Source organism: Tympanuchus pallidicinctus, unplaced genomic scaffold (genome assembly GCF_026119805.1).
Source record: "Tympanuchus pallidicinctus isolate F22 unplaced genomic scaffold, pur_lepc_1.0 scaffold22, whole genome shotgun sequence".
Lineage (NCBI taxonomy): Eukaryota > Metazoa > Chordata > Aves > Galliformes > Phasianidae > Tympanuchus > Tympanuchus pallidicinctus.
The window spans coordinates 2002219-2019141 of record NW_026294739.1 but is presented as its reverse complement, the minus strand read 5'-3'; the positions used below and the strand labels follow the sequence as shown (position 1 = coordinate 2019141).

At 47.6% G+C, this 16923-nt stretch overlaps 2 protein-coding genes across 2 annotated transcripts in view; one reads left to right on the top strand and one right to left on the bottom strand.

The window, feature by feature from the left end:
- The first annotated feature begins 8 nt into the window (after positions 1-8).
- Positions 9-2331, top strand: SFT2D3 (SFT2 domain containing 3). The gene is given in 2 exon segments (XM_052687440.1): positions 9-1375; positions 1462-2331. A coding segment is annotated over 1 exon segment (861 nt). The 5' UTR covers positions 9-222; the 3' UTR covers positions 1084-1375; positions 1462-2331.
- Positions 2332-3320: 989 nt separating this feature from the next.
- The window catches only part of WDR33 (WD repeat domain 33), a 61812-nt gene continuing 48209 nt past the window's right edge, over positions 3321-16923 (bottom strand). Inside the window, exons 15-23 of the mRNA XM_052687414.1 lie at positions 16745-16884; positions 15964-16116; positions 14581-15603; positions 10968-11070; positions 10225-10687; positions 6511-6677; positions 6288-6380; positions 5354-5539; positions 3321-4573 (exon numbers count right to left, since the gene is read on the bottom strand). Of these exons, the coding sequence (XP_052543374.1) occupies positions 4341-4573; positions 5354-5539; positions 6288-6380; positions 6511-6677; positions 10225-10687; positions 10968-11070; positions 14581-15603; positions 15964-16116; positions 16745-16884 (2561 nt within the window). The 3' untranslated portion in view covers positions 3321-4340. The remainder of the gene's footprint in view (positions 4574-5353; positions 5540-6287; positions 6381-6510; positions 6678-10224; positions 10688-10967; positions 11071-14580; positions 15604-15963; positions 16117-16744; positions 16885-16923) is intronic.

Here is a 16923-nt window from a genome sequence, read left to right as displayed (position 1 = left end):
CCCCGCGGAGCTTCGCGCCGGAGCTGAAGGCGGAGCTTCGGGCCGGCGTCGCCTTCCTCAGCTCGGCGGGGAGAGCGAGGGCTGCTCCGAAAGTAATGCCTCCTACGTTACGGCGTCGGCCCGCCGTCGGGATGTCGGCGGTGGGACCGCAGCAGGGGCTGAGCCCGCCCGTATCCCGCTACGCGCTGCGGCCGGGGGACAGACGGGGCGGTCTGATGTGGAATGCGGATGGAACGAAGGGCCGGGACTGAATTCCTCCGCGTGGGAACAGTGGCACACAGCGACATTCGACGACGCTCGCTGAACGCCGACGGACACCGAACGGCGCGGGATCTCAGGGCGGACCCGCGGCGCTTCGCCCGCAGCGCCGCCCCGCCCCCTCTGGGTCGCACTGCGCAGGCGCGTTGCCCCGGCCGCGCCCGCTGACCCGGAAGCAGCCGGCGGCAAGATGGCGGCGTAGCGCCCGCGTGCCGTTCGGGCCCCGCCATGGCGGACCTGGGCCGGCAGCTGCACGAGTACCTCGCCCAGTCCAAGGCCGCCCCCGCCCCGCCGCCCGCAGGCGGCCCGCAAGAGGAGCCGGAGGGGAACGGCGCAGGAGCGTGGCCGAGCGCCTTCCCTGGCTGGCGCTGGCCGTGGGCGGCCGAGGCGGACCCGTGGCTGCCGGGGCTGTCGCCGTGGCAGCGGCTGGCGGGCGCCGCGCTGTGCCTTCTGCTGGCCGCCTTCTGCTTCGGGCTGGCCGCGCTGTACGCGCCGCTGCTTCTGCTCCGCGCCCGCAAGTTCGCGCTGCTCTGGTCGCTGGGCTCGCTGTGCGCGCTGCTCGCCGCCGCGCTGCTGCGCGGTCCGTCCCGCCTGCTGCGGGAGCCGAGCCGCGGCTCGCTGCTGTACGCGGCGGCGCTGGGCGGCACGCTGTACGCCGCGCTGGGGCTGCGCAGCACCGCGCTGACCGCGCTGGGCGCCGCCGCGCAGCTGGGCGCCGCCGCCTCCGCGTTGCTGGGTGCGCTGCCCGGAGGGGCCGCCGGCGCCCGGCGTGTCGGAGGGCTCCTGGTGACCGCGCTGCGCCGCGGGGCCGCGCTGCCCGTGTGATGTACGGGAGGAGCGTCCCGTCGGGCTTCCTCGCGAGAAGGCGGCGCGGAACGGCGGCGATTCCGAACTCGAGCGCGGGACCGCGCCCGGCCCGCCGCGTCTGGAGCCGAGGAAGAGCGACTGCCGGCGGAGGGCCGCGGGACCGCCCGGCGCTGGAGCGGGGACGGCGGCGGTGCGGGGCGAAGAGCGCCGAGCGGCCTGGCTCCCCGTGCCCGGTGCCGCCTCGGTGCCGGGAGCCTTAGCGAGCGCCGTGCGCTCTTCCTGCACAGAAACCACTTGTAATTGGCATCCAGTAAGTGAAACAGGCTCCGGGGCTGTGGGTCGGCAGGCCTGTGCTCGGGTAGGGCAGGACCGTGCGATGTGCTGTCCTGCTTCCAGGAGCCGCGGAACGGCACGGCGTGCCCCTCGGCAAGCTCTGCTGGGGAGCGGGCTGCTCGGCTCTGCCTTGGGGCTGACCGCCCTCCAGCGCCTCGGACGGAGCCGGCCCAGCTCTCAGATTTGCCTCAAATCACTGCTTAGGGATACAGCGGGAATTGTCAAACGGGGGTGCTTACATGTACGTAGACAGCTTTAATAATAAAATGACTATTTGTGTACCAAACGTCAGCGTAGATCTTCAACCACCGGTCACTTCTTTCCTTGAGCTGTAGACTGAGATAACGCTAAGTAGGTCTGTCCTTTTGATAACTGCTGAGCTACGGTGTGTAATTTGTAGCAGTGGAATTGGAAGAGATGGCAGGGAGAGGCTGTGAGCAGGCACAGCACAGCCAGGCTGCGTGCGGTGGTCAGAGCTGTGCCTGCACCCTGCTTTCAGCAGTAGGGCTGTGGTTGCACCCATTGGGTTCCCTCTGTGTCTCCTGCTGTCTGTGGCTGTGGGATTCTGTCTGAAAGTTAGCTCATTGCCCTGTTTCTGTATGACTTTCATGTTCCACAGCAGTGGAATGTTTCAAATCTTAGTTTGAAAAGCTGCCATTGTGAATGTTAGCAAGTACAATAGTGGGGCTAACCAAGCAGCAGGGGAAAAAGAAGCATTTTCCCTCGTGTCCAGGTGCAGAATGCTGGGTTCCCTGCTGTTAAGTGTGCTCCAGTTTGCTTTGGTAGAGGACTGTTGGGTATTAAGGGCCAAGACCTCTAAATCAGATACTTGAAATACTAAAAAGAAGTTGCTTTCAGTCCCATTAAAAAATAAAAATTAAAAAAAAAAATACCCAGGGCTTGTATTATTAAAAAAAAAAAAAAAAAAAAAAAGCCAACTCTGTATTTTCCCTTCAGTAGTGATTAAATCTTCAGTGTTAAAATTTAAAGAGATCCCTGAGGTGCACCCAGCACGGCCCTTCTGCAAGTAGAGCAAAAGGGATCCCTTTGTGCTCCCCAAAGGTGAACCTGCTCCCTACAAGGTGCCCTCAGCTCCTTCCCAGCCTCCACCTTTCAGATCGTGCTAAAGCCAGAAGACAAGGATGCTGTAGGCTAATGAGCACCCTTAATTGCTATGATTTTTAATGCAATTTTGTAGGCTACAAATTAAAAACTGTAAAATGTTACTTGTGACGAAGAGAGCAGCCGCTAAGCACCTCTGCTCTGATCCCTTTTAAATAAGATGGATGAGGATAGAGTAGGTCAGTCTTTAAAAGAGAGGTGACCGTATCAGAAGTCAGTTAAAGTAGCTGCTGTGCATTGCTGTGCTGTGCAGTGGTTTTGCCAGCTGTAGACTTACACTGCCATATGACTGTGACTATTCTAACAGCTTGAAGCTAAAAGAAGGGGGATTTAGAGTAGATGTTAGGAGGGCAGTGAGGCACTGCTGCCCTCAGCAGGGTGGGTGCCCCATGCACGGAGGTGCCCAAGGCCATCAGTGGGGCCCTGGGCAGCCGGAGCTGGTGGGGGCAGCCAGCCCAGCACAGGGGTAGGACTGGGTGGGCTTTAAGGTCCCTTCCAACCCAAACCACTTCATGATTCTACAAATTTCCAGTGGGTAGAAAAACAGCCTGGTGGTGATAGTTTTCATGATAGTTTGTTGTATAGTTTTAATTGAGGGCCTTCCTGAGAGCTGGCTTTTGAGTACGTATAAACTTCTGTATAAACTTTTCATTCAGGCTTAAGCCATTAATGAGCCCTGTGGTAGCCTGGTGACTGGAGATGATTGATGTGAATGATTTTTTTATGGGGACATTGGATACTTGTGATTGCTAAGCAACAAAAATGTGGGAAATACATTTCTCTGCTCATCCCTCTCCTGTGGGAAAACCAAAGAACAGTACCCTAAAGATGTTTAGAAACATTAAGATGACAGCCAGAAACCACTGAGTTCTGCACTTTAGCAGACCAAATGCTGCTGGACACCCATATCTGTATGCAGGGTATCCTACAGCCACTGTAAAACGTTTGCTTCCATATGAATCAAATTGCTAAACTTCCCTTTCCTCTTCAATTTCTTTAAGTGCTGTTGTGAGTATCTGACTCCTGCATCTGAAGCACAGAATGACAGTGCTCGTTATCCTCTCTAGTTTGCTAGCAGTCCAGGTTATAGATGCACTATGTGTATGACAGCTTTTTCTAAATGGTGTTCCCTGTTTTTCTCTTTCAGGATGGCAGACCAGCAATCAGCAGTGACTTCCTGTGCTCTGGAGTTTTAATGTCAGCACCTCTGGTTATTTATAGACAGCTGAGACTGCAGGCAAAAGAGTTCTCTATAGATGATAAACCAAAAATGAGGCATAAGCTGTTAGTACTGCCCACAGATGAGACTTCAGGAGGTAGTTTGTTGCTCCATCTGATACACAAGTTTGTTAAGAAACAGCACTTTATAGGAGTAGGTGAGTAAAGAACTACACACGCTTTTTTTTGGTTAGTTTTTGCGCAAATTACATTCTGTATTCATACAAAAAACAACATAACTCTTCTGACAAACTGTACATATAGAAACAAGTTTCTGTTTGGAATCGAACTGAAATCTGTGGAGGTGCTCCATGTCTCAACACTAAAAAAAATTCCAGCTCTTCACAAAACAAAGTAGGTAAAGGAAGGTGGGGAAAATGGGGGCAGAGAAGACAAAACTGAAAGCTAGCTACAGTACCGCAGCTAGTAGCAGTTGACTGATCTAGGAGAAGACCCTTGTTAGGAACTAATGCACATTCAGTTATCCCAGTTAAGAATCCAGACTTGCGTTCTTGCAGGGTTACTTTCTCTTTGAGTACAGAGTAGCAGTCCATTTAAATATTGTCCATCAGGGACTGGGTGTGACCCAGTCAAAGCCTCTTCTATCGGCCTCTTCCGCCACCCCTGGATGCTCCTCTTCGTGACTGACCAGAATTCATGTTATTTCCTCTTCCCCAATTGCTTCCGCTCCTTCCTCCTCTGGAAGGGTTGCTGCCTCCTGCAGGGCCTCCGCCGAAAGCTTCATCCCTGTGGAATCCATCGTGATGGTCTCCATCTAAAGAATTAGACCGTGCCGATTTGGGTGCTCTCTGGGAAGCTCCTGAATTTCCACGTCCTAAAAATGAAGCACAACGTTACTGATGTTGAAATCTAAGCCGTGCTTCTCCTCAGACATACCACGCCTTTCAGCTAGTTCTCTCACATTCTCCAACTGAATGTTCTTGAGACCTATGATTTTATGCCTCCTCCCTGTTTTTTATTACACAGGTTCCATATCTCCATGGCAGCCCAGAAGATTGACAGTAATCAGGCAATCCCTTGGGGATTAAAGGAGATTATGTCTCATACAGTCAGTGAGGACTTACTTAAGTCAGGTCCCTCAAAAGTGCCAGCCATACACGATCTGATCCTTTACAGCTATCTGCAGTTCTTTGTATACTTTTATTGCAGAACACAACAAAACCAAGAGAACCGGATAAAGGAATGGTTAAACCACATCTGCCATGGCGTGTGCAATTCTTAGTCACCCCATTCACAAAACAATAAGTTAAAACTGAGGCGAGTATAGACGTGGTAAGAAGGGCAGTAAAGGATACAGAATGCATTCCAGAGACAGCACACGAATGGGTGAGAGCTCTGGCATAGAAAGCTGAGGATGGAAGTTTATGCAGCCAGAGGTGGCATTCAGAAATACCAACTAAAATACAAGCCATCACTGAATGGAAGTAGTGAATGATGGGCTTAAGAAGACAAAAGCTTTTTATTTTATCCAGTTAAGCTTTAGAGCTCTGTCTGTGGATGTCACAGGTTCCAGCGATTCTTAAAGCTGGATAAGACTTCTGTTGAAAAACACACCAGTGTTGCTTGAGGTTTTCAATACAAAGGACTTATCTACCTTTTCCCCTCTCCTCTGGAGGTCCACCTGGAGCATCCATTTCCCTGGGATCAGAGGTCCCTGGTCCATCGTGCCAGGGACGTTTACGTGGTGGCAGTGAGGCCATGTCCATGCCCTGGAGCGAAGAAGAACGTTCTCGGTTAGCTGGAGAATGTCCATCGTGAGGAGGGTGGTCTGGACGAGGACCTGATGGTGAGGAGAAAAAGTAGGATCATTAGATAACATCCATCTGATCGTTATGCCTCATTTTCAGAAAGCAGTCACATACAAATTTACTTTCCATGCAATTTGGAATACAATTTTAAGTTATGTAAAGCTTCCCCACCACTAGAGCATGCAAATAAGCCAACATTAGATGAACGAGCTGCAAGAAAGCTGAAGGTAAAGCAGGTTTAGAAGATGCTGAAGAAGAAGGAAGTGGCAGATCTCAAGCTTTCTTTTCAGCATAAGGATTTTCACATATTTTAGAGATGGCCACACGTTCATCTTTCGTCATTCATGTGTCATTTGTGCTCGTGTTCTAAAATTCAGTTTTGAACCTATATGGTTCCTATATAACCTGTAGGACCTATAATTATACACAAAGATGACCACTGGCATCAATAGATACCTCAAAAAGCTGTATGTTACGCTGCATTCATCAGCAGGGGACACCAACGTGCTGCTCTGGACTGCATATAAAATCTCACCGTGAATCAGGATAATAAATGATTTATTCATTTATTATTCTGTGGAAATGCAGCGTTTACAGCTAGCTACATTCCAGGCAGTTCATTTATTTCTATATTTATAAGTCCAGAAACCTACACGGTGCATCTCTGGTGATGAAAGACTGAGCACACGAAGCACAGAGAAAAGTAGCGATGTTATTCATTTTAAAGCAGTTACATTGCAGACATTGATTATCTGAAGCAGACCTCAGCTGTTTCTTTACCTGGTTCTCTGTTTCCATCCCAGGATTCTGGCTTCCGCCCACCTTCAAAGCGTGGAATTTCATCGGGGGTAGGAAGCAGACCCTTCCGGCCTCCTGAGCAGCACGAGATGCAGGGAGAGGAGTGAGAAGAGACAATTGCATTTGTGAAACTGTTGCCGTTTGCCCAAGAAACACCCTTGCTACCTTCTCCTTGTATTTCACTGTGGAAGAATGTTCCCCTCACCTCTAATTGCACCACGACCTCGGCCCCGAGCACCATGGTCCCTTCCTCTCAAGTTTTCATCTGGGGAGTCAAAAGTGTCATCTGGCCCAAAATCTTCCGGACCAGGAAAGCCATCTCTCCCCCTGGGTCCCCGGCCCTCGTGTCTCGAGGGTCCTCCTCTTCTGAAGCTACAAGAAAGAACACGGTACACCTTTAGACAAGGTTTACATTGATAAACTTGAGACAGTTGGTTATTAAGCTGCTTTCTGAACCGTTTCACATAACACTACAGTACATACAGCTATCAGAACAGGATTTGTGGGTGGAAAAGTGCTCAATGTCTGTCTCTGAGCTTTGTTTAGCTATTTTGTATAGTTTTTCCTCACTTCTTTCTGTTGTGTTGGTTTTGGTTTTTTTTTTTCCCATACAGAAAATACTGTCAAGTATATTTGCATTCATTTAACAAGGAAAAAAAAATGAAAACAGTGAGATAGATATAAGGCAAGGCAAGGAGAAGGACAAGTGAATTTCTCTTAGCTGCAGTGCTCTTGCTTTAAGGGATTACAAACGAAGCAGGAAAAATAAAAGCAGTGAGAGTCAAGGCTGTAGTGAAACATGTCAGCATCACATTCCTATGGATTCTGGAGTCTCTCGCTAGAACATTCTCTTACTCAGTCCCTCCACAGAGGATTTTTTATTCTGTTTTTCTTTTTTAAGTTTACAATGTTGAGAAACGATTCTAGGCTGCACTTGGCTCAGCAGGGATGATGACTGCTGAGCAGTGTCACAGTGGCTTTCTACAACCTCACCAGCAGCTTATCCATCTGCAGTAAACGAAGAGCTCTGTTCTGCAAAACGTAGCAGTGCCCCTCACGTCAGTAATTTCTACTCCTAGTCAGCACCATGGCATCTTCAGTAACTGGATGCAATTGGCTTTTGCATCTCATCTGAACTGAGTACAGCTCCTCCAGTATCACACTGGGGTCTTAACACAGATCTTCAGAGGGAAGAACGCTTCTGTCTTAGCTGTCAGTGCCATTGCAGGTAAGCCTGTAGATGGCTGCACAAACGCTAGCAGTTCTGTTTCTTACAGCACCAACTTGGAGTGCTTGGCAAAGCCCATAAATGCCCCGTGCATCACTGCAGCTCCGTGAGCACCCACTGCTACAACTGCCTCTGCTTACAGCCCGACCCGGGCAACTTCTGTGCGAGCACCAGGGGACGTTAGGTGGTGCAGGCACACTGCTTTGGGATCCTGCCCCCCCTCAGCGCCAGCAGTGACAGTGCAGCTCTGTCTGCCCATGCACACTGATGCCCCCCCACCTCCCCTCTTCTCCCACTGGGCAAACTGCGGGCGCCGCAATGCTCCGAGCCTTGGCTTTGTGCACGTCCCCTTCCCCGGCTCATTAACGACACAGTGCACCCTATTACAAGCAAAACTTTAGATACTTTTATTTAGAATTTTAACAACATTAACCTTTTAATTACAAATTTAAATATTTTAACAGTAGTCATAACACAATACAATATTATTTTTTTCTTTTTAACTTTTACATTTTTTTTTTCTTTTTTTTAAATTAAAAACAAAAGGTCTGTCTCCACCTCCCAGAAAACAAACACAATACAGAGAGGAGGCTGCTGTGCCTGTACAGGTACAACAGTGGATGGAGGGAGTGCTGCATATGGACAATGAACCATTTCACATTAACCTGGGTGATTTGTGAAAACAAACTCAGCAGTTTCAGGTACAAATGGTTCAAATAACCACATCGCAATGTTGTTTAGCCTTGAGACAGCACAGTCCTCTAGATATATTCCTTAGAGGGTCTCCCATTTTAATACTGGCTTGGTGAGATTCTGCTTAGTTTGTAAATTACCAAGATTCGCAACACAAGATCCTATGGCTACCGGGAGGAGGACCCTTCTCTGTGTTTCCAGGCAACCTTACGGACAAAGTTTAGCTTTGAAATCTATCACACCTATGCCTGATACAGCCATGGCTCCTAATATTGGGTTATGTATATCCTTTTTCACTTTTTCTCATCAGTCACACGTAAAACCCTGCCTCGCATAGGGCTCAGTTCCTGTTTGACTGCTCTCATCTTCTTCCTTGAGGCCTAGGACCTTAACGTACAGAACTACACACTGTGCAGATTAGCAGCAGGAAGAGGCAGGTCTCTGCAGTAGAAGCATCATGTTGATATGCACAGGTAGAGTGAGAACAGGACAGAGATGAAAAGGATGGGAAATTAGAGAGAAACACACATACACACACTTCCCTCTCACGTTTTTGACCAAACCAGTTACAATCTAAATTCCAAACCAAGTCAGCTAAACGAGCAGTCGGGATTCTTAGGCTCACTTCAGCATCAGCATGGCAACCAATTCACCTTCACTCAGAGGAAATCACTAAGTGCAAGCACAGCGAGCCTTTCAGAGCCCTGTGAGGATTCTTCTCCAGCTAACCGCTCTGTACAAACACTTGCACTGTGACAGACCCTCGTTAGCTCACAAGTCAGATTCCCAGGTCCTGAGATGCCTGGACTCCCCTCCTAAAACCTCTGTAAAATCAGGATAAGAATAAAATATTCCCCAATCCCTAAACATTCCCAATGTAAGATCTGAAAATCTCTACTGAGCTTCTAAAATCATTGTCTGCTACGTCTTTCAGAGTTATGGAAGGCAGACTATTCCACTCGGATTCTGTCTTTTAAACGGCTTTGTTACCTTCTTTTTGTTCATTTCCTTTCATACTCTTCACACAAAAGGAAGGTACATCTTTACAGAGCTAGGTAGAAAATAGCTAAAAGAAGAGCTGTACAGATGCAAAGTAAAAGGAATGTAAGAAAATGATTAAAAGGCAACTAAAACACACAAAATTCACATTATGTGGAGACCACAATATATTTGTACAAGTACACATTTTTATACATATGGAGTTGGTGGTCAGTGAGAGGTTTAGACCTTGGAGGCCAAATTTAACTCTGTTAAGCTAGCATAAATCTGGAGCAATTTCAGTGACAGGTCGTCTTGCCAACTTTGAGCAATTCCTCCATGTTTACATTAATAACTAGAAGCAAAGTCATCCCTTTGTGATTGATCTGGAAATTGTGAGCAATGAAGAGGACATTGCTATAAACTAGATTATTTTTGAGTTCTTTGCTTGGCATTAAGAAATAAGCCAGAAAAAGAAATAAAATTCCTACAAGCAAAAACATGAGAAAATAGTCTCGACAGTCCAACAGGCTGCAGAGCTCTGCCCCTTATATTTGATAGTAGGATCACTGCTCCTGCTCCTCACAAGTATCTCACAGCTCGTTCTACAGTCTCCACAGTCATCCTGCAGTTTGTGACTGGAGACAGAGTCTCAAATTCCACTTCTAGTGTTCAAAAGTTTGCCATTTTAACCTTCGAGTTTCCTCTCAATTTTCGTCAAAACGATCTCAAATCTTCATCCTGTGTCACTGGATCTTCTCTACAAATTTCCTCCCTTCTCTTTACTTACTGTTTACAGACACGGAAGCTGCTGTGTACAATGACCATTTTTCAAGTTTTCTTCTATTACTGAATGATTTTATGGACTCTATACTCAGGTATATTAGAGTTTTCATTTCCTTATTGGTTTCCAGTTTATAAATCTGAAACAGATAGACTCCTTAATGACAAGGAAACCGGGAAGAAAGAATTCCCTCCGTTCACCCTTTACCCAAGAAGAACGAATCGATTTATTCTTACCTCTCGTCTCGTCTTCCTCGGAACCGTGCATCCTCAGGATCCCGTGGATATCTATCATCTGAAGGTCTCCGTCCTTCCCAAGCACCAGGAGGGCCACGATTTGAACCCCCGCCTTCAAATTCCCTGTGATCGGGAGGAAAGGGAGGCCCAGGTCCACCTCGTCTCCATTTCTCATCTTGCAATGGTGGGCCTCCTCTCCCCTCAAATTCCCGCAATCGATGGCCAAATCTCTTATCTGGATGGAAGTCGTCCCGGAAGTCATCTGGTCGATCAAAGTCATCATGGAAATCTGGGTGAGGTCCTCGTCTATCTGGCATGCCCCTGCTGTCTCTACCATCACCCCACTCCTGGCCACCTCGAAACAACCCTCTCTCAGGCCCATGATCAGGGCCACCACTGTTCTGGTCGTGCCTTCTATCTGAGAGAGGGCCCATGTGGTGGTTTGGTGGACCACGGGAGTCACCTTGAGGGAAAAAACCATAGCAGATTTCTGTAATTTTTCCTAAAAAATGCTCTAGGACGTTTTAGTTTCTACAGTTCTACAAAGCATACACCATACATTTCACATTAAGGAATTCTGGGGGAAAAGCTTTTCTTCTGTATTCCAGCCCAAGTCTACTGTAGCTTCCCTCTCAATCCGGACCCTTCGTTGTGCTGTAGCCTTTTCTATCTAGAGGGTCTGCACTGGAACAGCATCTTTTTGGAGAACTATTCGCAGAAGAATGGACAGTGCATTTAATTACCTTTATTAAGGCCAGGTCCTTGGCTGTGGGGGCCGAGACGACCTTGTCCTCCCTGCTGCCCCAGTCCTGGTATCAGTGGTGGAGGACCTGGGTTCTGTCCGTCCTGTTAGTGTACGGTAAGAAAAGCCATGTGAATTAGCATGCGTGAGTATTCTTGCTTCTGAGCCTTTTGTAAGGCAGCAAACCAAACTCCTTTATTGGAACAGTGCATCTTCACAGCCCTTATGACAGCAGCAGCTGATTTTCGATTAGTTTCAGCCTGATTTTTTTCACATTCACATCAGTGACGCTTTTGTTTCCTGAGGATCATACACAATTATCTAGAAAACTCATGACTAATCTTTTATCCGTAACGACCAAAAGATAATAAAGCTCCCGTTTTCCATGCCTGTTAGACAAGGCGAGAGAACTGCATGCATTTGTTGGGAAAGCACCAGGTGCTGATGTGTATGCTGCAGATACAGACCCAGGAGGGACTGCAGCAGGTACCAGGTTACCCCATGCCTCCTCTGACCACGTGGGTTTTTTTCCATACTCTGTACCTACTTTCTGTGAAAGACCATCTTTTATTATTAATTATTTTAGAGAGAGGGTTGAGGAGCAACACTGAGAGTTCATTTGTGCAGTTTTTCCTGTTGCATCTTGAAATACTGGTTTTAAATTATACTTTTGTATTGAACTGCAACGGAGGTAATAATCACAAAAAAACACATAAACAGGTACTACAAACAGCACCTTTGCACTGAATGTTTTTGTAAAATTTTTGGGAAAATAAAAGCAGAATAGAAGGCCTGGTTCCAGTGCTTGTTACAAGAGAAAAAAGCACATGAACCTCTTTGAATGGTGAGCTGAGTCAGAAGAATAGCTCCTTGTCCAGGAAGGACAAAGCTGTCACCATCCCTGAACAAAGCCTTGCTGGAGCTCCACCACTTCTCATGTATTTAATGCAAGATTACTTACAATAAACTGTTGAACTTCTTAAGTTTATGTCACTGCTGTTCAACCAGAGCAGCAGCTCTTAGTGCCCACCTCATGAGGTCAATCACTCTTTGCCAAAACCCTCTATTTCCAAACAAACACTTCGACAAGTTAGGAAGACAGAGCCGTCATAGTGCATTTTTATATGCCTTTCATTTCAAAATACACCATGGGCCCAAATGGGCTCCTAGCAGACAGAGTGAACTGCAGAGCACAGGAGGAGGCACTGTGCTGAGAACTGCAGGCAGCCCTGTACATCCCACAGCTGGAGGTGGGCAGAGCTGTGCTGTGGCACCAGGCAGAGCAGCAGGGCTGGCTTTGCTGGCCCACACGCAAAGGGCACAGCCACCTTACAACTGCCATCTGTTTTCACTGCAGCTGGAGCCACTGCAAGCTCCAAGAGTTTGCCTCTACATGGAAAGAGACTTGGTCTAAAGCACTCATGCCAAGAAATGAGATGAAATCCAGCCTACCCAAAAGATTAGGTGTACTCTCAATCACCACTTCAGCCCCAAGATACCACTGCTAACTTGGGAATACTTTATCTACCCGTCTGCACTTTAACATCAATATTCCTATCTTCAGAATACAGTTTTGCTGATCACATTGTATTTTGGTCCCTTTCTTTCTCAAACAGGTTTGTGTTTTGTTCCCCATTTGCAGAAGGGAGCAGCTCTCCCACTTGGGAAGAGATGGGCATCTCCCGCACGCAGCTCTTCAGTGAGCAGTGGGTGAAGGTAACAGTGCTATCTCCTACAGACATGATCCTCCAAAATAGGCACACAGGTTCAGTATTGATTTCAGAAGCCCTTAATGAAGGAAACGAACACTCCTCTTCTGCTTCTAAAAAGGCAGGCAAGCCGTTTCTACAAATGTACAGAAGGAAAACACTAAATTCAGGACTAAAACAGTCAAAGCCTGTTGTTAAAAAAGCCAAGACAGGAGTTACCCTTCTGCTCAACAGGAAGCCAACAGGACCAAAAATGGAAAGGAACACTATGGAAAGGAACACTACGAACTGCACAATCTGCCCATTTTCTCAATACATCAGCCTTCTAAAGCTAGACAAGGAAGGAAAAATAGCCAAAAATACCCAGCTTTGTTACCTGTCTTTTTAATATTTGTAAAAGACTCGAAGGTAGCAGCATTTATGGAGCACAACATCTGCCTGCTGCAAACAACCTCCTGCATCCTGCCAACAGCAGGCTCCAACAAGTGCACGCCACCTTGGTGGCAGCAGTTTAGGCGGAGCAGTTGGTCTCCTTAGGATAACCACAAAAACACGACGTTGGTAGAAATGAGATGAGCAACAGCTGTGGAGCCAGTTCCTGTCCTTCATTTTGACGACTCTGAAATCTCAGCAATAAGGTCACATTTACGGACTTCTGCAGGAAGTTATTGCTGACTTGTAAGAAAAAAAACACCATACCAATACACAATTTGTAGGCTGTTCTGTCTCAATCTGAAGCACAGCCAGTGAGATTTAGTTCAAAGTCATCACACGTTACTGTGATTGATACTGGCCTCCCCATTAAGTACATCCATAACTGTCTAACCTAGAAACCACTCAGTACAACAGCCAATTTTGTTTAAAAATAATCACACATTTCTCAGAATTGTAGATTTTTTCCAGTACATCCCCTTCAAAATTTACCTTAAGGCTGAAGACAAACATGACATTTTAAGTACAAAATTAACATCGCAACAACAGGAACTTGTAAGGAGTAATAAATGTAGTGGGCTTTTCATTATCTGTGGCAGCTCAGCAGCTGGAGCAAATGTGCTGCTTAAGGTGCTGAAGAGCAAGCTGCACCTGACAGCTTGGTGCTGAACCAGCCTTAATCCCTGCAAAAGTAATTAGTGCCTTCACAAGCAACAATCTCCAATATTCCAGGTGAGCTGAGCCTAAGTATTTTGCTGAGCTGGTGAAGCCTGCTGGAACTTGGTGCTCCAGCTCCAGAGCCAGGCTGGTCCTACTCAGCCTGCGTGCTCCCTGTGCTCTCTCTGGTGCTGCTCAGCACATGGTGCAGTAACAAGTCTGGGAACACAGGCTCTAACCTGGTGGCTCACAAGGTATGAAGGTGGCTAAGCAATTCCTGTTCCTATGCAGGAAGCAGGACGGCTGTTCTGGAAAGCTCAACCAGGGACTAAGCTGATATTCCAGTATCCAGATACGTCAGTATCTGTGGTAAGCTCACTCCTCAGTTTGGATAAATCAGTTTGGGACAACTAAGAGTCAACAATAATTTGCTTTAATTCACACATATTTTTTATGTTCTGCTGGCTTCAATTCAACTTTTCTTTGAGCTTATCTACTCTCCAGGAAACCTCACATTTAAGACAGTTCCGTATCCTCTAGCTAAAAAAAAAAACCACAAACAAACCTGGAGTTTCTCTTCGGTTTCATACATTCTTATAAGGTCCTGATTTCTGTGTCTGTACTCCCAGTAATCCCATCCCTACAGGTACCTCTGATTTTCCAAGCTACGTAACTTTGTTCGTCGTCATTTAGTTTCCCTTGAAGCTTCCGTTTTGAGCCTCACCTCCACACTCTCATCTCTTGCTTGACATTTGTACAGCACATTATCGTTCCTACAATTTTAACACTCTTCTCGTTACACAGATCAATACGTACCTGGTTAAACGGGGGACGAGGCCCATCGCCCAACAGAGGCGTTTTCTGCTGCTGGAAAGGCAGAGGGCCCTGGGAAGGATGCGGCCCCCTCGAAGGGTTTGGTTGTCCTTGAGGTCCTTGCATGTTTCCTTGCGGCCCTACCAAAGAGCCTTGCAGAGGTCCCTGCTGGCCTTGCGGCCCGCGCATTTCTTGCGGCGGTCCTAACATTGCGCCTTGAGGCGGGGGTCCCTGCAGCCCCCTCATCTCCTGGGGCCCATGTCCTAGCAAACCACTTTGCATATGAGGACCTCTCATCTCTTGCGGATGACCCATCATCATCCCTTGTGGAGTAGGTCCCTGGTTATCTCGGGGCCCTGGCGGACCCTGCATCCCTCTTGGATTAAGTCCCATCAAAGGCCCTTGGGAGATAGGACCTTGCATCCCTTGAGATCCCGGAGCTCCTTGCATGCCGTGAGGAAGAGGTCCTTGCATCCCTCGGGGACCAGGTGGCCCTTGCATTCCTTGACCCTGAGGTCCCAAGTTACCCTGCGGGCCAGGCGGACCTTGTGGCCCCAAATGAGTCTGAGAGCCAGGCAGGCCCTGCGGTCCTAAGTGCCCTTGTGGACCAGCGTTACCCTGCGGGCCTGGAGGCCCCATTGGCCCGTGAGGGCCGGGATGCCTTTGCATTCCTTGATGTCCATGTAAATCCTGAGGCCGTGGCATTCCTTGAGGTCCGTGGGGGCCCGGAGGTCCTTGTGGTCCCATGAAGCCTTGCGGACCTCCACCTCCTTGGTGTAATGGAGGACCCTGAGGTCCCATCTGTCCTTGGGGTCCCGGAGGTCTGAACTGTCCTTGTGGACCAGGAGGTCCCATCTGAGGCATATTCATTGGCATCTGCTGTGGCGGAAGGGGCTGCTGAAACCCCTGAGGCATCTGTGACATTGGGCCTTGCCCTGGAAAAGGCTGGGGTCCGTGAAGAGAGCCTCCTGGAGGTGGCTGCACTTGCTCAGCTTGTTTTTGTGCAAGTCTCTCAATCTTCAGTTGCTGTAATAGATAAATAAATAAATAGATAGATAGATAGATAAACAGATAAATAGATAAATAAATAAGAGAAACCCAGCAAATCAACTAAACACAGAAAAATATGAAAAAACTGAAGATCAGAAGCTACTGTCTCCTTCTTAGGAGTTTGAAAAGAGTTAGCACTTTTCTCTTAATCAACAGGAACACAACTACACAAGTGGGTCTGACCAACTGGAATGTGGAGACCTTGGTGCAGCTGCCTTCATGCATCGAGTCTTATTCTTATTAAACCACATTTTTTGAGAAAAGGTGAAAAGTGTACTGCAAAAGCAAGTTACACATTTTGGTGCCGAGCTCCAGCAACTGGCTTTACACACATACCTCCAGGAGTTGTGGGTTTGTGTACTGAAGTGCTGCCATTTCCTGCTCAATCTCTGCCTGTGTCTTCTTTTTCTCCTCTAGCTTAATGTCTTCCTTTCTGTCGATCAATGGCTCAGGTGGGGGAGGCAAAGGAACTTTATTCTGCATCCACGCCTATAAAGAATAGTAAATATAAAATTAATTCTAAGAAACACCACATGTGTAATAAATCACTGACTGGGACAAGATATGCTGGAATAATGAATAACGAGGGAGCGGATTGTCCCACTCTGCTCTATGTGGTCTCACCTTGAATACTGTGTACAGGTTTGGGCACCACAGTACAAAAGAGGCATAGAACTATTAGAAAGTGTCCAAAGGAGGGCTACAAAGATGGTGAATGGTCTGGAGGAGAAGATGTTATGAGAAGTGGTTGCTGTCCCTTGGCTTGCTGGAGTACAAAAAGCATCTGGAGATTGCTCTCAGATGTATGCTCTGATTTTTGGATGGTCTTCTGCTGAGCCAGGAGTTGGTCCCTTCCAACTCAGGATATTCTATAATTCTAACCTGGATAATCAGAAGCTAAAAACTAGGTTGAACAGAACATCCAGGTGTTGTAGCATCCTAGTTTCAAGGTATGTGTATGTGATATAAGGGATTTAACCAAGTATCTAATGCATAAATGGTACTTTAATTACTGTGGTAAGTTATTTTGCACTGATGTTGGACGTTTTTTGGAAATCCAACAGAACAAGTTTATTTTTGGTGTTCAAAACTGCAAAGCTGTTTATCAGCTGCTTACCTGCTGAAACTGTGCTGGTATTGGTTTTGCATAGGGCACTTTTTTCTGTGGCACTTTCTTTTGGTCCTTTTGCATTACTTCCTCCATTCCCCAGTCTAGTCCTGGGATTGTCATTTCAATGTCATTGGACTCATCTTTCCCTTTAACAGCAGGGAAGGCAAACAGTTAGTGCAGTACAG